The sequence below is a fragment of the Sus scrofa genome, chromosome 14, assembly GCF_054392235.1.
Source record: "Sus scrofa isolate SSC_HxYL_T2T_F1_AM1 chromosome 14, Sscrofa_HxYL_maternal_Yorkshire_Landrace_v2.0, whole genome shotgun sequence".
NCBI classification, from domain to species: Eukaryota; Metazoa; Chordata; class Mammalia; order Artiodactyla; family Suidae; genus Sus; species Sus scrofa.
Window position 1 is genome coordinate 137,683,847 of NC_139396.1, and position 23,847 is coordinate 137,707,693.

The 23,847-nt window shown below is 40.0% G+C and overlaps 2 protein-coding genes across 9 annotated transcripts in view; both read right to left on the reverse strand.

Annotated features, from left to right (window-relative positions):
- The window catches only part of COL17A1 (collagen type XVII alpha 1 chain), a 48,058-nt gene extending 42,753 nt beyond the window's left edge, over positions 1-5,305 (reverse strand). Inside the window, exons 1-2 of the mRNA XM_013983710.3 lie at positions 5,097-5,305; positions 157-219 (exon numbers count right to left, since the gene is read on the reverse strand). Of these exons, the coding sequence (XP_013839164.2) occupies positions 157-208 (52 nt within the window). The 5' untranslated portion in view covers positions 209-219; positions 5,097-5,305. The remainder of the gene's footprint in view (positions 1-156; positions 220-5,096) is intronic.
- A 442-nt stretch (positions 5,306-5,747) lies between these two features.
- The window catches only part of LOC146397038 (uncharacterized), a 56,869-nt gene continuing 38,769 nt past the window's right edge, over positions 5,748-23,847 (reverse strand). For all 8 annotated transcript variants that reach the window (XR_014826869.1, XR_014826862.1, XR_014826867.1 and 5 more), the window contains one exon: positions 5,748-5,902. Coding sequence is in view for 1 of the 8 variants with exons in the window: in XM_084995349.1 (XP_084851475.1) it covers positions 5,888-5,902 (15 nt within the window). In the remaining 7 variants the exon portion in view is untranslated. The remainder of the gene's footprint in view (positions 5,903-23,847) is intronic.

Sequence of the window (23,847 nt, forward strand, 5' to 3'; positions counted from 1 at the left end):
TATGCCACAAGTGCGGTGCTTAAAAACAAAAAACAAACAAACAAAAAAATATATATGAAAAGGGGGGAAAAGCTACAGTAGTTGTAGTAGAATTAGGACTTATTTATTCTTTCCAATTTTTTATTACTTTAACAGTGACATATATCATGCTCTTACTTCTTTCAGTGACTTCAGTACCATCTCGTTTGTTTTTCTTGGTCACATCCATACCATAGCCACCTATGGAAAAAGCCAGAAACCATGAATGGCCATGTCTGTTACCATCACTTTTCATAAAGTATAGGTCCCTTTTATTCAAATGAGAACCAAAACTTGATTCCTAGAATTCAAAGCATAATTCTTTCATGTGCATATTTTAAACTAAGAATCATTGCCACTTTTATATCAATTGGAGAGTCATTTAATGGTTCCACTTTGAATTCTATTTCTTTGTATTGGGATCTTTTCTTTTCAGGATCTAATTGATCAGGCTGCCCCCTGCTGAGCATTAAAGGTCTCACATAGAAACATAGACCTTTGACTATTAATTTCTCCTTTTTTTTGGCTGAAGTAACACATAGATGAGGGGTATGTGTCAAAGCACTAGTGCTTTTAAGTAATTCATTTTGATGTATCCCATAATGTTTTGTGTTCTAAATGGAGCTTTATGAAAATAAGACATCATGCTACATTATTTAGAGTTCGATGTGGGAATGATGTTTGATGGATTGAAACCAGGATAAAAATCACTATAATGGTCACATCTGTGTGGAACCTGACACTTTTCACAATATGAAATTTTCTCTTCATAATACACCAGCCCTACAATGCTTATTTGCAGCCATAAGTAGGAAAAACTTATGAAGAAAATCAGTGTAAAATCTATTGAAACATGTAGGAAAATACGTATTTGTACATGTCATCTGTGTTCTCACTCTGTTATGGACAGAAAAGTCATTGAGATCTTCTCCACCGAGTCCTGAAGGGTGGAAAGGATGAGGCAAGGCTAACTTAAGGGGTGGAGCTGAGTTGGGGTTCAGGTATAAACACACAAAGGATGAGAGCAAGGATCCCAGTCCCAGCTGGGAGCTTTTGGCTGTAGCGCCCAGTCTCAGGCTCTACACGGACTTGAAATCTGGCTTTCCCTGTAGTTCTCTCCTCCCAGCCCCACATCATCCTAGCTTTTCTTTCGGATGAAGTTCAAATTGGATTCTAGAATTCTGGAGCAAGCTACTTCCATGCAGTATACTCCTTTCTTGAAGATCTTCCTTTTCAGTTTTTTTCTCCTGCCTGGTGATTTTAGGGTCTACTTATCCATTAGGTGCAATGGGCACAATGCCTAGCCTTATACTTTTAGGGGCCACAAAATGTTTTTGTTTGGGGGTTGGGGGGGCATGTCCATAGCATTTGGAAGTTCCTGAGCCAGGGATCGAACCCGTGCCACAGCAGTGACCCCAGCTATATCAGTGATAACACTGGACTCTTAATCCACTAGGCCACCAGGGAACTCCCATGTTTTAATTTCTTTTAAAATCAGAAGGAAAAATGAATACAACTCAATCTGGATTATAGTCTTCCAATGCAATTATAAAATATAATTTTAAAAAATTTTTAATGGAGGAAGGGCATTCACAAAGGCAAAATTGTCCAGGGCCCACAAAAGTCCTAAGGCAGCCCTGGGAGAAAATCAAGACCACATAAGACCAACTGGTCAACTACCCAATGGAATTCACCAATACCACAGTTAGCTTCAGGGCCTGATCATGTGTGCCAACTTCTTGCTCATCGGAGTTTTTTAAATGCAGCTCTAGGCAAGGAATGAGGCATCATGGAAAAACTCTTGGCTGCATCTGCAGGTATGTTTCCCAGAGCCAAAGAGGAGGGGCTCCATAAACAATTAACAATGGATTCCAGTCTCATTAAAGGGTCAAACCTAGCCTGAGACTGTTTCTGCATTCCAGCTGTTTATTACCTGTATGACTTATGTCATGTCAACCCACGTACAACCTGACACCCTCTTTGAAATCCTTTGTTTAAGCATTAATTGCTTTTGGTATCTCTGAAGCCCCCCCCCCTTTAAATTGGTCATTAGCTGTGACCAGGAGGCATTTTGGAAATTAAATGTTCAAATGCACCTGGCTGCCAGGGGAAAGCCACCTAGGATGGCACCTGAATTGATAAGAAATATTATCCTGAAAGGAACTATTTATAACACTCCACGGAAACTTTTACTTCCCACTAAGTTATTGCTTATTATGATCCTTTAGTGAAAGTTGCTACCAGCAGCTGTGAATTTGGGATTAGCTGGGTTGATTCTACTTGAAGCCATCAAGGCAGACTGATCATAGCTCTGTTCGCTGAGTCTCAGCGTCTAGGCAGCAAACCTGGCAAGTGTTTTCTTGTTCTTTCTGAACCTGGGAAGGTAATAGACATTTCTAGGCACCTCCATATTTTTCTTAAGTCTGGAGATGAAGCCTTGAGATCTGCAGCAAAAAGCCAAGCATTCCTCAATTGGCAGAGGGCACAGGGAGAGAGCCTGCCAAGAAATCAGATGCTCTCCTCCAGGGCCTGGGGGCTCCTCACTGGCCAGGCTCTGAATAGAAGACCTCCTAGGTAGGTGCAGGCAAATTGGTTCTTGCCTCTCTCTCAGCCTGGAGGCCCTAAATGCCTGTATCCTATGGCCTTATAGAAGGAACTCTAGGGCCTGAAATACACAGGGCAGAGTCCTGCTGACTTTGCCAAAGCTTTCCCAGATCGATGGTCTGGAATGGCAGGGAAGTGTTGGGAGATGGAGTCCTTTAACTCAAAGGTAAGAGGAAACTTTCTGTGAGTTATCAAAAGGAAAATGATGGGTTGAGGCACAAACCTGGAAGGAGATCATCCCACAGGGCCTACTGCTTTCCCACAGGACTTCCTTTTTAAGTATTTTAAGTGCCAATAGGTTTTTAAAAAGTGTAATGTAAGGGAAAGCAAAGTTACATGTCCAGGCGTGTACCTGAGCCTGCCTCTCCCAGCAGTGCCTACCTGTATGCCCTCCTCCGAAAGCACTACTTAAGGTCAGGAAGCAGAGTTTTAAATTTCTTAGATGTTTGGGCCACTTTTCGAGAGCTGAGGGTGAGCAGGTCATTTAAGTTCTCACTTCCAAAATGATGCTAATTTCTATTCATAGTTCTCAGGGGCTGCTTCTTGAGTATTTCATAGTTAATGTTCTTTTGAAGATGTTGAAGTGGTCCTGGGTCATTTTCTTATGTAAGACAACACCCTTCAAAATCATTTTTCTATCTTTATGTATTTCCTCCCTTTCTCCTTCACTGAAATGATTTCCCAACCACCTAAAACTATTCCAGTGATAAGGGGGTATAACATAGGCATAAACAAGGCCAAACTGCTGGAACCAACAGGAAACTGTCTCACTGATCTTCTCATATAACAACACATGAAACACTTGGGTTTTGACATAAAGAAGGGAATGGAGAAGCTAAGTGTGTCTCTATTTTCTATTTTAGAGATAAATGTTCCTTTACTCATACCTGTTTTTACAAGCTCCTGTTACTCCAATATCTGTACACTTTATGTTTTAAAACAAAATAGCAACAAAATAACCAAAGTGTGAGGAAACCACCTGTTAGCCATTGATCTGTTAACACAGAAGGGCCAAGCAGTTTGCTGGGCAGGACACCCATACCCTAGGACTGACTGTCCCAGAGGTTTCTGTTTCTCTGCACCCCTAGCAATGGGTTCACCCGCTTGCTGTGTTTGGCATCCTCCATTTTTGTTAACTTGCGGGTAGCGGAGCTAGGGCTCTGGCTTTGTAATTATGCTGCTTGTTTACAGCCATGTTTGGTTAAACCCTGCTGCCGCTACATGGCGAATGAGCCAAACCACGCAGACTTCTCTTGCTCAGGCACTATATTTAAGAGTGTGTTGGTTCTGAGGTGAGATCAGTTTCACCAACCTGAGTTTCTACCCAAGCTTGAAGCAGGACTCCTTGCTTTAACTGCCCCCATGGAAACTCTGATCAGATTTCTGTGGGTGTTTTGAAGAGGCTGAGAGTAAAGCTGCCCCCTCTGATTCCTGGAAGGGCTCTGTTGGGGGCTGGACATCTGCTTAGTTTAGTTCCCACTTAGATTTGTGCCTTAGCCCTATGAGAGCACACATGGGGTAAGAAGGAACAATTCCACTTTCCAAATAAATTCCTTTAAAAAAAAATCTCACTACATTTTATGGACAGAACAACTCCAACTATTAGACTGCTGATTAGCTGCTTCTCAAAAGAAGTGAGGAGCCAGAGGCTTTGCCTACATGTTAAAAAGTAAAGTGATAATTTGTTAGTAGTTTGTGGGGTCCAATGAGATACCTAAACTGGTAATTCTCACCCTAAATACTTTTTTTTTTTTTTGGTCCAAATTTGTCAGTAAAAGCATAACAGAATTTTCTTTCTTTTTTTCCTGTTCCAAGTTTGACTCCAGGAAGTTCTTGGATTAATCATATCATTTCAACTATTTCACTTTAGATTAGGGACACTAAATGTGGATTATGATAAATAGCAGTGTTCACTCAGCCCCTTGAGCAAAATCGGAGCCTGCCAGCATAGCCGCCTGGGTGGCACATCGGTTCTTAGTGCCCTGGGGCTGCTTCTAGAAGCCCTAACTCACCTACACTTCAACTTTACCTCTGAGCAGTTCTCTGCTGTCAAGGGGAGAGAGGGAAAGAGAGAGGGGGGGAAAGAGAGAGAAAGAGAGAGGAGAGAGAGAGAGAGAAACTGAGATTGAGAGAGAAGAAATTATAAATGCATCGCATTCTAAATAAAACAACACAAGTCATTTTACAGTCCTTGAAAACAACACCCTAAAATCTGGCCGCTAGCACTCATTTTATCTCAATTGGCCTTTGTCTTCTTTCCCTCACTGAAAACTTTTCTAGTTCGTTTAAAAGACCTACCCTAAGTAGAACACATAAGCCAAAATAATCATTTATGATCAATTAATCACTTCAGTCAGAACACTGGAAACTAAACCACCATCATTTCACATTCTCTGACAGACATTTAAGTTCTCAGTGGCAAACCTCAAAGTCTCATAAGAAGAGAGAACCATCAAATTCCTCCTGTTACTTACCTAGTTTGAGATGCTGAAGGAATCGGAAACAACGTTGAATAAATGCCCCTCTCTTTCCTCTCCCGACCTTTTCTTCTAGACGTTTGCCGTTCCCACCTTTTTTTTTTTTTTTATCCAGACCCAGCCAAGGTGTGTTAGAGCTGAGTGATCTTTCAAAAATGTTCACTTCTTCTCTCCCCCTTGTTTCTCTCAGGTCTCTGCTTCCAAACAAGTCCTGACAAAGGTGTGTCGGGGTTTACAGAGTGACTCCACCCTTCCAATTATCTGACACTTGCTGGATTAAAAGAAAAAAAAATCTGCCTCCAGGAATCAAACTTTATAGGAGGCAGAAAGCTTTCTCTAGTTTAGGTGAATTAACCATTTACGGACCACGGGGAAAGGAACAAAAGTTCAGCACAAAGGAAATGACCTTTTATTACTTCTCCTTAACTCCTACAGCCAGAGAACTGTCACAACCTGGTATTCCCCTCCCTCGCTGCCATGCGGAGCCTGAATCCCAATATGCATGACTCATGGTATACAGCCAGGCCTGTCAGGGGCCTGTGGTCAAGGTCCAAGCCTGAGCCCTAGGAAACCTGTGAAGTTGACAGATTTCTATTCAAGATCCGTTCCTTCTTTCCCTCATTCTGACCCAACACAGGTCAAGCCTACCTGGAGGAAACAGTAGATGAACTAATTCAGAATAAGGCCTTAAGGATGATAGAGTTCCCTGGTGGTCCAGTGGTTAGGATCCAGAGATTTCACTGCTGCAGCCCAAGTTCAGTCTCTGGTCTAGGAACTGAGATCCCACATCAAGCTGCTGCATGCTGTGGCAAAAAAAAAAAAAAAAAAAGAGAGAGAGAGACATTAATAACTGAAAATGTCGAACAATTAGGGTTCATTTTTATAAAAAGTTAACAGATACAGTAATGCTGACTCCAAAGAATGATGTGAGTGACAGGATTTTAGGCATGTAGCTGCCTAATAGTGGAGAGAGATACTGTTGGGGAAATACTGTTAGGGACCTTCTTGCCCCTCAAATCAGCACCCACTTAATCACCATACATATAAAGACATGTGTGGACTCTCAGAGGCCCTGTAAGTCCAGATACACTCCATGGAGCCATTAGACTTTTCTAGAGGGCCAAATTGCACCAATCTAGAAAGTTCTCACAAACACCTGGATAGCATCTGGCTTTCTGGAGCCCCTAAAGACTAACTTGAGACCTTTGGTCTTAGTAATATGGGAAGTATGATCCTGGAACACACTCAGATGATTCTTTGGAGCCATAATATATTCTTGGGACCCAATGCCAGGTTTGGATTCTGTTCTAAGGCCTCATTCCAAGACCCTGGAGGGGAACTGTGGGATTCTCATAACATGGTACCCACGCATGTCTGCATCCTCCTACTGCGGGAACTTACACCGCATGGAAGGGTAGCAGACTCCTAGGTACCTCCTACGAGGTTCTCACCCCTAAGCTTCCAGTATTTCTGCATTGAAGTCACACATATCAGAGCCCTTTCAGTGGTCTAGAATATAACAGTATTGTGTTGTTGCTTTCTAGCATGTTCTTGTGTTCCCTAAATAAATACTTCCTCATCATGTCTGCGGTCAATCTCATTTAAGAGCATTGAAGAATCTGGAAGATGGAGAACTTTCAGCATGAAACTGATATCATTCTGCCTGACTCATTCACTTATTCATGAATTAAACAAAAATATCTTAGCCCCTGCTTGGATCAAGATATTGAATGAGAAATTACTGGTGAAATAGAGACATATTCTCAGTTCTTAAGGAATTCAGCATGTGGTGGAAGAGGATAGGCCTTAAACAGTGTATTAGTTTTCTAGGACTGACGTAACAAATACTGCTGGCTTTGTTAAAAAGAAATAACAAGGCCAAAATGAAGTCATTTACCCCCACAACAGCAAACCAAGACTTAATTGCAGTTTCAACTTCTCCCAGGAATGGAGCCTTAAAACAAGCAATCTGAAATTTCCTGATCAGCACTAGTGAGGCCTACTGCATAATAAGACCCCTGCTGTTCCCTTCCCCCTAGAAATGATGACCTGGCCTGAAACAATTCTTTCTTTTCTTTTGCTAATAACATCCTTGTCCCATCCTCTTCTACCTATAAAAAAACTTTCCATTTTGTACAGGAGAGATCTTCTGTTTATAGGTTGGGATGCTGCTTGGGTCACGAATCACTGAATAAAGCCAATTAGACCATCAAATTTACTTGGTCAATTTTTTTTTTTTTTTTTGACAGATTTGTGGCAACCATGGGATCCAAAGTGAAATCCTGATGGAACCTGGGACCATTAGGAGACACAGGCGTGATGCCCCGTGAACTATTTTGAGTTCACTGTCTTTCTCATTTGAGGTCTGTTGCTGAGCTCCTTACTGTTGAACTCTGCTTTTTTGCAGTTGAGCTTCCAATCTAGGAGTTCCCGTCGTGGCTCAGTGGTTAACGAATCCGACTAGGAACCATGAGGTTTCAGGTTCGATCCCTGGCCTTGCTCAGTGGGTTAAGGATCTGGCGTTGCCACGAACTGTGGTGTAGGTTGCAGACGTGGCTTCGATCCTGCATTGCTGTGGCTCTGGTGTAGGCCGGCGGCTACAGCTCTGATTCGAACCCTAGCCTGGGAACCTCCGTATGCCGTGGGAGCAGCCCAAAAAATGGCAAAAAGACAAAAACAAACAATAAACAAAACCTCCCAATCTAATTGGCTTTCCTCTACAGGACAGATCAACTTGAATTTGCAGGTGATTCTACCCAGAGCCCAGCTGAGCTGGCAGAAGGTTTTGCCTAGAGCCCATACCCTAACTTTTCAGACAATTCTCCAGGTGGAAAACCTAGCCCTTAAGTCTGTATCTGGATTCCACGTTGGGCGTGGCTGATAGTTCATTCTGCAGTTCTCTGCAGTCCTTCCCAGGTTCCACACTGGGATCTGCTGCTGGCAGCTGTAGCTCTCCATTTGTGTGGAATCAGACCACAGTCCCCATTCCTTGGGGTCCGCTGGTCCAAGCCTCTCCCCAGTCCAGAGTTCCATGGGAACTGGTGTGGTGCACACAGGGCCTTCTTGTGGCCGGGACACAGTAACATCTCTCAGTTAATGCCATTCGTTAAGGTATACGTGGTTGTTTGTCTCGTTTTGTGCAGATCAAGGCAATTGCTAAGTGGGTATCCAGGAAGCCAAAAAGGAATCCCTAGCCCTCTGGGGTTTTGTCCCCAGATCCCCACATTCCATGTTGGGAATTGTTGGTGGCAGCCACAGATCCCTATTTACTTGGACTCATTCCATAGTCCCCATTCGTTGGGACCTGAAGCTTCAGTTCTTTCTCCACTCCCCAGATTATTAGTGTGGTTCCAAGAAACCCAAAGGGCTAATTAAAAGAAATGGGATCCTTTATATCCACAGTTGAGTGTGCCACCTTCTGGTACACTTGCTTATTTTGTGTTTAATAAAGACAGTCTCAGAGTTGAAGATATCTAACAAGAGGGCAAGATTTTACTAAAAACAACCTAGAATTACAACAGTCATTATAAGGAACATTCCAAATAGATAAGATCATTTAAAAAGTGCACTTAAAAGCAAGAGCTCTCACAGCCAACAAACAGAATGTAATACCTATTTTAATTAGTATGCTGAAGCCTCCAAAAAGTTTTGAAATTCCAAAATAGTTTCATTAAACGATCTGTTATAGGAGTTCCCATCATGGCACAGCAGAAACAAATCCAACTAGGAAATATGAGGTTGCGGGTTCGATCTCTGGCCTTGCTCAGTAGGTTAACCTTGCTCAGTGGGTTAAGGATCTGGCATTGCCATGAGCTGTGGTGTAGGTTGCAGATGTGGCTCAGATCCGGTGTTGCTGTGGCTCTGGCGTAGGCTGGCAGCTGTAGCTCCAATGAGACCCCTAGCCTGGGAACCTTCATATGCCGCAAAAAAAAAAAAAAAAAAAAGAGAGAGAGAGAGAAAGACCAAAAACAAAACAAAACAAAACAAAACAAAAAAACAAACAAAAAAAACACAAAAAACCCCACAAAGATCTGTTATAATAAGCTAATGAAAAATTAAAGACACAAAAGGCATTTAAAACAAACCTAGGCCTCTCCCATTATACACTTCTAGTTCATCAAGACCCCTGGGCCGGAAATTGATGTCTCAATTGTAATTAACTGAAAGAAACACTGGAAAAAAGATTCTCTCTAAGGCCCCATGCAAATTCTTCGACATTAAGTACTCCCATATAGGCCCCTCCCACAGTTGACAAAACTCTGAGGGATTTTGTGGTAAACTGCTACCTTATTCCCCTTAAAGGGGAAACAAAAGGTAAAATTTCATGGTGTTGTTGAGAGTGTGGCTCAGTGGTACTGAACCCGACTAGTATCCATGATGATGTGGGTTTGATCCCTGGCCTCACCCAGTGGATTAAGGATCTGGAGTTGCCGTGAACTGTGGTGTGGGTTGCAGACTTGACTCGGATCCTGTGTCGCTGTGGCTGCGATGCAGGCCAGCAGCCACTGCTTTGATTTGAGCCCTAGCCAGGGAACTTCCATATGCTACACATGTGGCCCTAAAAAGCAAAAAACAAACAAACAAAAAACAAAAAAACCTACTGAAAACAAAAAAACAAAATATCTCTATACACAAAGAAAATAGGTTGTTTGTTTTTGATTAAGAAAAGATATGAGGACTGAAAATGCATTTTTGGCAAGGGAAATGAGAGTAATTTTGTCCAAATGAGAATTCCTGTTTATTTCAGAATGGAAGGGAAGAAAATGAAAGACAGACTAAATGTACACAGAAAGAGAAAAAAAAGAATTTTACCTTGTGTAATCAAGCTGACTAAAACCCAATAATAAGAGGGTTTTTTAATTAAGCTTTATTATAATAGTGTATTAATATGAAACAAGAACTTAATTCTCTTTCATCTGCTAACTAGATAATTAAGTATTGTTTCACACTGGTCTGTGATCCTATTTAGTCAACCTTTGATATCATTGACAAACTTTCCAAAATAAAGTTCCAAAAATAAAGTCTTTTTGACCTAGAAAAAACTTTGGGACTTTTCCAGAGGGCCTCTGGAACATGCCAAAATATTTGTTAAACTAGTTAGGCTTACTTGATGTGTTAAATTACATGGGACTTAAGTAACATTAAGCCTTATTTATGTCATGTCTATATAGATGGATGTTATGAATATTCCAAAAATTATGTAAATTCCTGGAAGTCTGATGTGTCCTGGTATAAAATGTTATCTGTCATCAAAATTGAGACTTACACTAAAAGCACTGAACAGGAGTAACAGGGAGATGTTCCAGCTGACTTTCTTGCAAGGGCAGCAGTAATAGAATCTATAAAGATGGTGGCACGTGTGGATGAGGTCCATTCTGTTTTGGCAAAACAATGACCATTCATTGCCAGACTTATGTCCTTACAACATGGCAATATTCTGCTCCTGAATCAGAGAAATTAAGATGGGTACACAATGGCTGTAAGTAAAATGACCAGGTAGGACTACGGAAGAACTAAGACAGTAGCTTGGTTCTTCCTGGCTCCCTGGAAAACTGCATTTTTTGTTTCCTAATCTCTTAACCCATTATAGAAAAAACTATTTTTTGTCCCCAGAGGCCTCAGAACTCCTCCCTCTGGGCTTCTGAGTATCTGTACCTGGACTTCATTCAACTGTCATTTAGCACAAGTTATCAGTATGTTCTTGTTGTGGTATGTATGTTTTCTGGATAGGTTGTAGCCTTCCCTTCTGCCCTTATATAAATAATCGGGCCAAATTTCATATAAACAAATTCGTTTTACTGTGATTTTCTTTGGGGAAAAAATGGAGGTAAATGTGGAGAGAAGGGTTATGTTTGTACCTTTATAGATGTTAGAGTCTTGTCCTATTAATTGTCTTTGATTGTTATGTACATGTAAACTAGACTGAATCCTGAACTCTTCAAGCTTTCTCTGAATCAGGCTATGACTCACTAAACTAAGTTTCAAGTTTTCTCTCACTCTTCTGATTAGGAATCACTAAGAACAAAGATGGCCCTTCAGTCTCCTTAGAAGGGGCTATACCAGATCCTTCTCACTGTCCAGATGGCAGCTACATCTCAGGGACTTAAGCCTAGGATACACATCTCACAGCTAAGAAGACTATACCTGGCATCTGGTTCTGTACAAACACTAGAGAACTCTGAGTCTAATTGAAGAGAAGCTGCCATCGAGGTAGACAGCCTCACCCAAAGTGCCTCTCAAGACCTCTTACTTAACCAACCATGAAACCAATTCTTCTCTTCCTTTCCTTTACTTGTCATTGGCCTTGGAAAGGATAACACCCTCACCTGTATCTCGGAGGCCATTAATAAGTGTGTGTATATGGGGGAACCCTGGAATTTATTTATTTATTTTTCTTTTCTTTTTTGTCTTTTTAGGGCTGCACCTGTGGCATATGGAGGTTCCCAGACTAGGGGTCGAATCGGAGCTGTAGCTGCTGGCCTATGCCAGAGCCACAGTAATGCTAGATCCAAGTTGAGTCTGCTACCTATGCCACAGCTCATGGCAACACCAGATCCCTAACCACGGAGTGAGGCTAGGGATCAAACCTGCAACCTCATGGTTCCTAGTCAGATTTGTTTCCGCTGTGCCACAATGAGAACTCCTGGGAACCCTGGAATTTAAAGCAATTTTTATTTCAGGTTAGGAAAAAATCTTACTGATCCCTAGCTTGAATGGACACAGTCAACAATTCTTAAAAATGACTCCATTAACAGTGCCACCTTAGTGAAGTAGTTTGTGCCCCAACAGAATTTATCTTTGTCTGTGGTAGTTTTATTCTCCTTGGACCTATGAATGCCTAGATGGTTGGCACACAGCTGGGCAATGCCTCCTAGTTTGACTAATTTTAATGATGAAGGGTTCCAAAGGTTTTTAATGATTCAGGGTTCGCTGCCATTGGCAGGGCCCTAGCTCCCTGATTGGGAGTAGACGTAAATGATATCTTGCTGCTCCCCGACTCTTTTTTTTTCTTCTTCTAGTTTTATTGAGATGTAGTTGAATGCAGCACTGTGTAAGTTCAAGAGGCATAGCACAAAGACTTGACTTCATACATCATATTTATGACCACAATAAATTTAGCAAACACCCATCATCTCATATAGATACAAAATTAAAGAAATAGAAGTGTTTTCCTTGAGACGAGAACTCCTAGGATTTACTCTGTTAACTTCTGTATATAACATGTGGAAGTATTAATTACGTTCATGAAGTCCCCAGTACTTCCAACTGTAATTTTATACTTTTTGACTACCTTCATCCATCCCCCCCTCCTCCCCCTACACCTCACCTCTGGTAACCACAAATCTATCTCTTTTTCTATGAGTTTATTTATTTATTTGTTTTTAAAGTATAATTGACCTACAACACTATGTTCATTTCTGGTGTACACGGTGATGTGATATTTCCATACATTTCAAAATTATAATAGGTCTCCATACAAAGATATTATACAGTTATTGACTATATTCCCCACACTGTACATTTCATCCTTGTGATTCATTTATTTTGTAACTGGAAGTTTGTACAGCTTAATCTCCCTCATCTATTTCTCTCTTCCCCCCATCCCCTTGAAGCTTCTCCTTGGCTCTTGATATTACTGCAGCTTCTATTGCTAGGCCATTAACTGCCCAGCAAAAATCTTTGGACTCTCTGGCCAAGGTTGTTCTTGCTTATATGATAATCCTTGATTATCTTTTAGTTGAGTAATGAGATATCTGTACTATGGCCAATAGTACTATGGATTAGTACTTCTGGGGAAGTTGAAACTCAGTTATGTAAGATCACTGAGCAAGCCACTTGGCTTAAGATCACTCCTTCATGGAGTTTTTTAACTTAATTTGATTTTGATTGGTTTGGGTCTTGGGTCTGTGGGTCCAAACTGCACTCCAAACGTTAGGAACTGACCTGCTTACTGTTATCATAAAAATTCCCCTGGTGCATTTTATCCTCTCAAAAGCTATAAATACACATTTGCAGCCACTTAACTACAAAGCAAGTGATCCCCCTAAGACTGAACGTCAGAAAAGGAATGAGAGAATGACTTGCTTAAGGGTTATGAACCTGGGACCTGTGAATGTCAGGGGATCAAATAGAATATTACAACCTCTGGACACCACACCCAGGATCAACAAAGGTGCAAGAACTGCAAAGTGGTAGCCAAGAGAAGCACTGGTGCCTTAAATTTTGATCACATTTTCCAATTGGTCTGAGAGTTTACCAAAAAAGGGAATTGCTGGAGCTCCTGTTGTGGTTCAGCAGGTTAAGAAAATGACTAGTATCCATGAAGATGCAGCTTTGATCCCTGGCCTCACTCAGTGGGTTAAGGATCCAAAGCGTTGCTGCAAGCTGTGGCACAGGATGCAGATGTGGCTCAGATATGGCGTTGCTAAGGCTGTGGCCTGGCTACGGCTTTGCTTTGACTCCTAGCCTGGGAATGTCCACATGCTGTGGGTGTGGCCCTAAAAAGACAAAAGGGGGGGGGATTGTTAAAAAGAAATAAGCCCACAATGGTGTCATTTGTCCAAACAACAGCCAACCAAGACTTAATTGTAATTTCAATTTCTCCTAGGATTGTGACCTTTAAACAGACCACCTGTGAGTTCCCACTGTGGCACAATGGGATCAGTGGCATCTCTGCTGCACCAGGATGCAGGTTTAATCCCTGACCTGGGAACTCCATTATGCCAGGGGGGCAGCCAAAAAACCCAGACAACCTGAAATTTCCTGATTAGCATTAGCACAAGTAAGATAATCTGCATAATAAAGACCTGAGCCATTCCCTTCCTTCCCAAGATAGAGAACCTGGCCTGAAACAATTTTTTTCAAGCTAATAACATCCTTGTCTCACCCCCTTTCTACTTATAAAAACCCTACATTGTGTACACTCCCTAGGAAAACCTTCTATTTTCTAGATGGGATGTTGTCCAATTCATCACTGAATAAATCTAATTAGATTCTCAAATTTACTCAGTGGAATTTTTTTTTTTTTTTAACAGCTTAAACAACACAAACTAATTGTCTCAAAATTCTGGAGGCTGGAAGTCTAAGTACTGGCGTGTTTGGTTTATCCTGACGTCTCTCTCCTTGGCAGATGGCTGTATTCTTGCTGTCTTGCATGTGCATTTCTTGGTGTCTCTGTTGTTCTAATTTCCTCTCCCTGGGACACCAGGTGGATTGAATTAGGGCTCACCTAACAGCCTCATTTTAACTTAATTTCTTCTTACTATCACATTCTAAGGTATTGGGGATTAGGCTTCAACATCTTAATTTTGATGGGACACAATTTATAACAAATTATGTACATAACAAATATGTACCAAAGTACAATTAAGGATGTGACAACTGCCCTTAAAGCTATGCTTTTAATAACTACTGAATCACAAAAGCAGACTCTGTGCAATGTAGAAAAGCGGAGCAGTCGAGGAAAGATTAAAAAAATGAAAAAATAGACTTAAAGTTTCTGCCTCTCTGTAATACCTCCCCCCCATGTGACAACTACTATAAAGAAAGAATTCTAAATGCTATGAGAGAGCAGAGGAGGAGACATAATATTGGGGAGGGATGTAAGGGAAAATGCTGCTAAGAAAGTGACATTTAAACCAAGAAAGGTAGAATAGAGATTATGCAGGTGAAGGGAGGGATTGAGAATTGTCTAGAAACTAGGCAAGGGAAAGAATATTTGAGAAGACTCTGAAGTAGAAGAAGCATGGTGAGTCTGAGGATAAGTTACGAGGCCAATATCTTTAAATGCACCAGTTAAAGGGAGGGTGGCAGTGGAAGAGAAGTTGGAGAGATATGCAGGGGATAAATCACACAAAGCCTCACTAGCCATGGTAGGGAGGTGTTTTTTGGGACTTTGCAAATGTCTTTAAATTGACAATAGGGAGTGACTCTATAAGATACCTGTATCTTATAGAGTGCTTGTATCATTAAGAAAGGAGAGAGATTTTTCTAAGGTCTATTATGTGCTAGATATTTTACATGCTTTATCTTATTTAATCCCTACAGTAACTCTAAGTGGTGCACTATTACTATCTTCTTTTTTTTTTTTTTTTTTTCCCTAAGAAAAGTGAAATTCAGAGAAGTTAAGTAACCAGGTCAAAGATCTTACATTTGATAAGTGGCTCCAAAGATAGGTAAGGAGCTGGAAATGGAGTTCATGGTTGATTACGTCAATCCATAAAAATCACTGGAATTCAGAGAGCTTCCAGGTTAGTGAACATGTCCACATCCTGGGAGGGTAACACACCCCCAACTCCACAGAGACAGAAGCTCCTACTCTCAGGAACCTCCCAGACCTTGCCCTATGTACCTCTTTATCTGACTGCTTATCTGTATCTTTTATCATGTATTTTAATAAATTGATAAGTGGAAGGGTTTCCTCAAGTTCTGTGAACTATGCTAGGAAATAATTGAATCCAAAGGGGAGAGGGTCATGGGAACCTCTGATCTGTAGCCAAGTCAGACAGAAGTTGTGGGTAACTTGGGAATCTTCTGCTTGAAATGGAAGTGAGGAAGGACAGTCTTGTGAGACTGAGCCCTTAACTTGTGGGATCTGATGCTATCTCCTGGTAGAGTGCTAGAATTGATTCAATTATAGGACACTTTGCTGGGGTAGCAGAATCGGCTGGTTTGGAAAAAAACCTACATCGGTGTCAGGAGTGTTGTGAGTGTGGTAGTTGTGCAAGAGTAATGGAAAAGCAGGAGGAGGATGGGGAGGTTTCTATCCAGTGCCAAAGCCTATATTCCACTTGCTTTTGAATACTTATTTCCCACTGCCTTGTGTATTATTAAAATTTAAATATGCCCATGCCTCTGAATTGAAAGAAAATGGGCAGAATCAAAACAGATCAGGCTGAGGGCAAATGACTCAACTAAGAACTAACGCCCCTGGAACAATAGGGATATATTTTCAGTCAACTGCATTATGATGTTGGTGTAATTTATTGATGACTTGAGATATAAAAATCTGTCTAGTAGCAATTGGCATCCATAGAGTCAATTATTCAACTATACTACATAAAACCAAACATGCTAACTAACCACTGGAATCAGCATCAACTCTTCTTGGGTTCCTATAATAATATTGGTATTCTCTAGGTGCAATGGAGAAGTCAGATCCAAAATAGATAAACCCCGAAGTAATTCATCCAGCATTCTTTAAGCTAACTTCATAGCTAATAAGCCTGGGTGTGTGTCTGTGTGTGTATCCTGTACTAGGCACTTTGGGGGAGATGGAAATTAAAAGAATTCAAGTGCTTATATTCTTGTTATTCAAGGCTCAGAGCTTGCAAAATGATTTACAATAAGACTTGTTATCCCAGAACACTGAGTGAAAGAAACCTTATGGTCATTCAACATTCATATATGAAGCTCCTATCATATCCTTGGTACTAAGGGAGTTGTCTTTTAAATATTTTAAATGAACCAGGAAACAACACAATTCCTGCTAAAATGAAGGAACAAGATTGAGGAGATAGCAGTGACTAAGACACCGGAAATGTGTTTCTTGTTCCCTGCTCCATCTGGAGCTATGTAATGAGTCATATTTAATCAATTGTTGATGAATCAGAAAGGCAATTTCCTTAATAGGCAACTGGAAAAATATTTACCCTCTCCAAGTTATGTTCTGACTTTTAAATAGATTAGGGAAAAAAAAATGTCTGTTCACCTACAGCCTAGATTGGAACCTGGTAACCAGATTTTCATCCCTTGCTGAACGACAAGAGTACAGGTGGTCCCCATTTTACATTGTACATGAGGAGTTCCTGAAAAGTGCTGTATTTTTTCAGTTTTTGGTGATCAGAGTATTTTTATCAAATGGCCAGTCACTACCTTATTGATCTTTGTGAACACATATCTCTTTGTTTAGTTTAATGGAGTACACTCTATAGATAGATTTCTACCAATTCTGTGACCCTCCTCCCATAAGACAGCATTACATGACCATGATATGGTGTTCTTATGATCCTTTCATCTGGAAATCCTAAAGCTTTGGGACACATTTGTCTTGCATTCCTAAGAAAAGATATGAAGTAAAGTTTGCTAAAAAAGGAGGTGAGAGAAGAAAAATTTCTATTTAGTGAGATAATTCCAGTATCTACCATCATTGCTTCGGCTCTTTTGTGGATAGTAAAGCCAATGATTTTTTTTTAAAAAAAAATGAATTCCGGAGTTCCCGTGGTGGCGCAGTGGTTAATGAATCCAACTAGGAACCATGAGGTTGCGGGTTTGATCCCTGGCCTTGTTCAGTGGGTTAAGGATCTGGCATTGCTGTGAGCTGTGGTGTAGGTCTCAGACATGGCTCGGATCTGGTGTTGCTGTGGCTCTGGCATGGGCTGGCAGCTGTAGCTCCAATGAGACCCCTAGCCTGGGAACCTCCATATGCCACGGGAGTGGCCCAAGAAAGGGCAAAAAGACAAAAAAAAAAAAAAAAAAAAGAATTCCTACACATTAAAATAAAAATGATACAATAATTATTTGTTGCAGTTTGCAACTACCTTTCTAAGGTTAGAAGACCATACTTCTTCCTAGCTTTCCCTTTGATTAGCAGGTGCTCCTAGATAATAAGACTTCCCTATAAACAATTATGACAGCAGCATATGTCAGTTTATGAAGAGGTTTGACTTTTAGAAGAATGCCGCTGAAAAATAGTACCAATGCCTGCCCTTCACAGGTGGGCTTAACATCTCCATCTGCTTTTCTTGTCTATAATGGTTCTTGAATTGCTCCCAAACTGTGTTCCTTGCTGCCTTTCTTATAATAACAAAGCACCCTGGTTTCCTTTCTTCCAATTTCAGATCTATTCATTCATTTATCCATTCAAAACTCACACATACTTGCTGAATGAGTAAACAAATATCTATTAAGGATCTACCACGAGCATGGCATTGGTTATATAGATACAATTGAGAATGAGATAAAAAAATCAAAAAACCTTGCACAGCAAAGGAAACCATAAAAAAAAAAAAAAAAGACAACCTACAGAATGGGAGAAAATAGTTTCAAATGATGCAACTGACAAGGGCTTAATCTCTAAAATATACAAACAACTCATATAACTCAACAGCAAAAAACTCAACGACCCAATTGAAAAATGGGCAAAAGACCTGAATAGACATTTCTCCAAAGAAGATATACAGATGGCCAAAAAGCATATGAAAAAATGCTCAACATCACTGATTATTAGAGAAATGAAAATCAGAACTACTATGAGTTACCACCTCATACCAGTTGGAATAGCCATCATTAACAAGTCCACAAATAACAAATGCTGGAGCGGGTGTGGAGAAAAGGGAACCCTCTGGCACTTTTGGTGGGAATGCACATTGGTACTACTATGGAAAAGAGTATGGAGATGCCTTAGAAAACTAAATATAGAACTACCATATGATCCAGCAATCCCACTCTTGGGCATATAGCTGGACAAAACTTTCCTTGAAAAAGATACATGCACCCATATGTTCATTGCAGCACTATTCACAATACGCAAGACATGGAAACAACCTAAATGTCCATTGACAGATGTATAGATTAAGGAGGTGTGATATATATACACAGTAGAATACTACATAGCCATAAAAAACAATAAAATAATGCCATTTACAGTAACATGGGAACTAGAGACTCTCATACTGAGTGAAGTAAGTCAGAAAGAGAAAGACAAATACCATATGATATCACTTATATCTGGAATCTAATATTTGGCACAAATAAACCTTTCCACAGAAAAGAAACTCATGGACTTGGAGAACAGACTTGTGGTTGCCGGGGGTGGGGTGGAGTGGGATGGGCTGGGAATCTGGGGTTATTAGATGTAAAATATTGCATTTGGAATGGATAAGCAATGAGATCCTGCTGTATAGCACAGGGAACTATATCTAGTCATTTGTGATGGAGCATGATGGAGGATAATGTGAGAAAAAAATGTACCTATGTATGTATGACTGGGTCACTTTGCTGTACAGTAGAAAATTGACAGAACACTGTAAACCAATTATAACGAAAAAATAAAAATCATTTAAAAAAGAAAAAAAACTTGCCCTTAAGGAATTGACAATATAAAAAAAGATATCTGGCAATATTCACCACTTATACAAAGGATTATAATATAAGGAAGAAGTACACTGTAAGAGAATTAAAAACTATGGAAATTCACTTCCAACTGTGGGTGTCAGCCAATGCTTCATGAAAAGAGTATCATTTGAGCCGGACTTCAAAGGATGAATGATAAGAAGAAGCTGAGGTTGGAGCTGGAACTTCAAGCAGAGTCCAGCATAAGAGGCACAGACACAGGAAAAAGTAAAGACTGAGTGGAGGATGGTAAAACACATCATGAAAAAAGAGTCGGTGGGGAAAGGTTGGAAGTATAGGTGTGCCAATCAGATTATGGGAAATCTGAAATGCCTGTCTGAGGAGGGTGTCCCGTGTTCCATGACCGAAGGGGAGTTGTGCAAAGTCAAATAATGAAATGATGAGAACTGGGCTGAACTGGATGAATTTGGTAACGATGCAGTGTGAGTCAGAAAAGACAGAGATGAGATAGTGGGACCAATCACAACACCATAGCAATAGCTTCTGTGAAAGATGCCAAGGGCCTCATGTTTAGTGGGACATAGATGAAAAAAGGAAAGGAACAGGCTTGGAGGGGCAATACTGAGGCTGGGACAAGACAAGGCATGTACTGATTGCTGTTGGGATGAAAGAGCAGGGCCTAGGATGACGCTGAGATTTTTTTCCAAGCCAGCCACCAACCACAGCACCTTCCTCCTCCTTCCCTGCCAAGTTACCTTCCTCAGAAGTCCACCTGTTTGAGCTTACATGTCAATGAGGGGTTCAAGGAAAAAAAAAAAAAGTCATTCTCTTTGAATTTTGTCCTGTGTTTATGACCTAACACATCACAAATGGGAGGTTTAAAAAAATGGTTTACTTTTCTGTCTTGAAGACTTTAGATACTAAGATAATAGGATAGTGTTAGAATGTAACACCTACATTTAATTAGTTAAAAACCACCATGTGTTAGGCCCTACTAAATTATCTGTAACTTATTTATAATAATTCGACATTTATAGATGGGTTCATTGCTGTTTTTTGATAAAACTAAAGAAAAATATATGAAGTGTTGGTCTTAGCAGATGCTGTTCTTTCATAATCAGAGAAAACACATGACTGCATTCCAAAAGTTTCTTGCATTCATGGAAGAAACCAAAATCCTCCTGTGCGAGTAGGAGGTAATTTCTAGTCTTACCTGTTTGTCAGTGTTGACCTGCCCACCATGGTGGTGTTAATCCTCTCTAAGAACTGGGACAAGCCAAGTTATTGCTTTATATGCTCAGAAATGACATAGGAGGTATGTCAGAAGCATCAAGGAGATGAAAAGTTGAGTACTATTCACAGACAAAGACGTGCTCTCCAAAGTGATTTAATGTTAGTAGGCTAGTTTTCTAAAATTTGTATTAGGCTTGATTCCTATTGGGAAGCAAGGAAGAACAACTTAACAAAACAACAGGAAGCCACCTGACACAGGGATTTATTACTGTGTTTTGTTGGCTCTTAGCCCACAAATCTGCAAGGTCTGTGGCAGGTGATGAGAGTTCTTTTGTACTGTAGGGCATGATTCAGAAGACGGGCTTGGTTCTCCCAAAACATGTTCACACAAGGACTATCTTCATTAAGATGAAGACTGTACCCTATTATCTAGTTTGTGATTACCACTATTCTCATGGGTGTATCTCTCATACATAGGCTCACATTGAAAATCAGGTCTCATTGCCTAACGTACTTACTGACTTCTTCCACTGATTATAACATGCGTCTAAAAGTTTCTGGTTGCCAGCTTGTGTCTTGGAGGACACCAAACAGTTGTTTTAGACATTTGCCAGAATTGCATGTATATCAGATTTAGTAAAGTTTGCAAAATTCACCTTTTTTTTCCTGTTCTATGAGTTTTGACAAATGCATAAAGATTTTTATGCATCCCATTTAAGCTACAGAACAATTCGATCACACCCCAAGATCCCTTGTGCTCCACTGTAGTACACCCCAATTTCCAACCCCTGACAACTATTAATCTGTTTTCTATTCCTATAGTTTTGCCTTTTCCAAAATATCATATAATGGAACCAGACACTGGATAGACTTTCGAGCCTGGCTTCTTTGACTTAGCAACTGAGATTCATCCATGTCATTATGCACATGATTAGCTTGTCTTTTTATTACTGAGTAATACTCCATTGTTTGAATATACAAATTTTCTGCATTCATATGTTGATGGATATTTGGATCACATCCATTTTTTGTCAATTATGAATAAAGTTACAATAAACATGATGTACAGATTTTGTATGAACATATATGTTTCCATTTATCTTGGGTAAATATCTAGGAGTGGAATGCTGACATAGATAAATACATATTATTGATAGGAAACTGGCAAATTATCTTTTTAAATTTTTATTTATTTATTTCTGCTGTACAGCATGGGGACCAAGTTACACATACATGCATACATTTTTTTCCTCCCATTATTCTGTTGCAGTGTAAGTATCTAGACATAGTTCTCAATGCTATACAGCAGGATCTCATTGTAAATCCATTCCAAGAGCAATAGTTTGCATCTGATAGCCCCAAGATCCTGATCCCTCCCACTCCCTCCCTCTCCCCCTGGGCAGCCACAAGTCTATTCTCCAAGACCATGATTTTCTTTTCTATGGAAATATTCATTTGTGCTGTATATTAGATTCCAGTTATAAGTGATATCACATGGTATTTGTCTTTCTCTTTCTGACTTATTTCACTCAGTATGAGAGTCTCTAGTTCCATCCATATTGCTGCAAATGGCATTATGTTGTTCTTTTTTATGGCTGAGTAGTATTCCATTGTGTATATATACCACATCTTCCTAATCCAATCGTCTGTTGATGGACACTTGAGTTGGAAACTGGCAAATTGTTTTAAAAGATGTTTGTACCATATTGCTTTCCCTCCAGTAAGATATGAGAATTCTCATTGTTCTACATCCTTGTCAGCTATAGGTACTGCTTATTTGTTTGATTTTAGCCATTCTAATAAGGGTGGAATGGTTTTCATTATAGTTTTAGCTTGCTATTCTCTGGTGACTGATGATGAGAACTGTCTTTTCATGTGTTTATTTGCTATTCATATATCTTTTTTGGTAAAGTGTCTGTTCAAATATCTGCCCATTTTCAAATTGGATTGTTTTCTAACTATTGAAATTTTAAAAATCTTTTTAGGAGTTCTCATTGTAGCGTGGCAGAAACGAATCAAACTAGGAACCATGATATTGAGGGTTAGATCCCTGGCCTTGCTCCATGGGTTAAGGCTGTGGTGTAGGCTGGCAGCTGTAGCTCCAATTCATCCTCCTAGCCTGGGAACCTCCATATGCTGTGGGTATGGCCCTAAAAAGAAAAAAAAATTTTTAATTTTTAAAAATTAAAAAAAAATAAAATTCTTTTTATATTATGGGAGTTCCCATCATGGTTCAGTGGAAACGAATCTGACTAGTATCCATGAGGGTGCAGGTTCAATCCCTGGCCTCACTCAGTGGGTTAAGGATCCAGCATTGCTGTGAGCTGTGGTGTAGGCTGCAGACACAGCTCAGATTTGGTGTTGCTATGGCCATGGTGTAGGGCAGTGGCTATAGCTCCGATTAGACTCCTAGCCTAAAAACCTCCATATGACATGGGTGTGGCCCTAAAGATAAAAAAATAAATAAATAAAATTCTTTATGTATTCTGGATACAAAGCTGTATCAGAAAGGTGTTTTTCCAAATATTTTACACCAATCTGTGGCCAGACTTAGTATTTTCTTAAGAGTTTTTTGGAGATGAGTCCAACTTACCTTTTGTTTCTTATTATAAATCATATTATTGGAGCTATGTGTAAGAAATCTTTGCTTAACACAAGTTCACAGGATTTTTCTCATATTCTTTTCTTTAAGTATTATTATTTTCAGCTTTACATTTGTATCTATGGGTCATTTTGAGTTAATTTTTATGTCAGGTGAGAGGTATGGATTAAAGTGTTTTTTAAAAAAATAAAAGGATGTCCAATTGTTCTAATATCATTTGTTGAAAAGATTATCTGTATTGAATTGCCTTTGCAAATTTGTCAAAAATCAGCTACTCAAAAGTATGGGTCTATTTTTGAGCTCCCCATTATAATTTCATTAATCTAAGTGTTTGATTCTATTGATATGATCACGTGATTTTTTTTTTTTTTTTTTTTTTTTGTCTTTTTGCTATTTCTTTGGGCTGCTCCCGCGGCATATGGAGATTCCCAGGCTAGGGGTCGAATTGGAGCTGTAGCCACGGCCTACACCAGCGCCACAGCAACGTGGGATCCGAGCTGCGTCTGCAATCTACACCACAGCTCACGGCAACGTCAACGTCGGATTGTTAACCCACTGAGCAAGGGCAGGGACCGAACCCGCAACCTCATGGTTCCTAGTCGGATTCGTTAACCACTGTGCCACGACGGGAACTCCCATGTGATTTTTTTTTTTTAGCCTGTTGATATGATGGATTACATTAACTGATTTTTGAATGTTGAACCAGGTTTCCTCACCTGGGATAAATCCCACTTGGTCATGGTACACAATTCTAATACATTGTTGAATCTGATTTGCTAATATTTTGTTGAGGATTTTTTGCATCTATGTTTATGAGAGATATTGGTCTGTAGTTTTCTT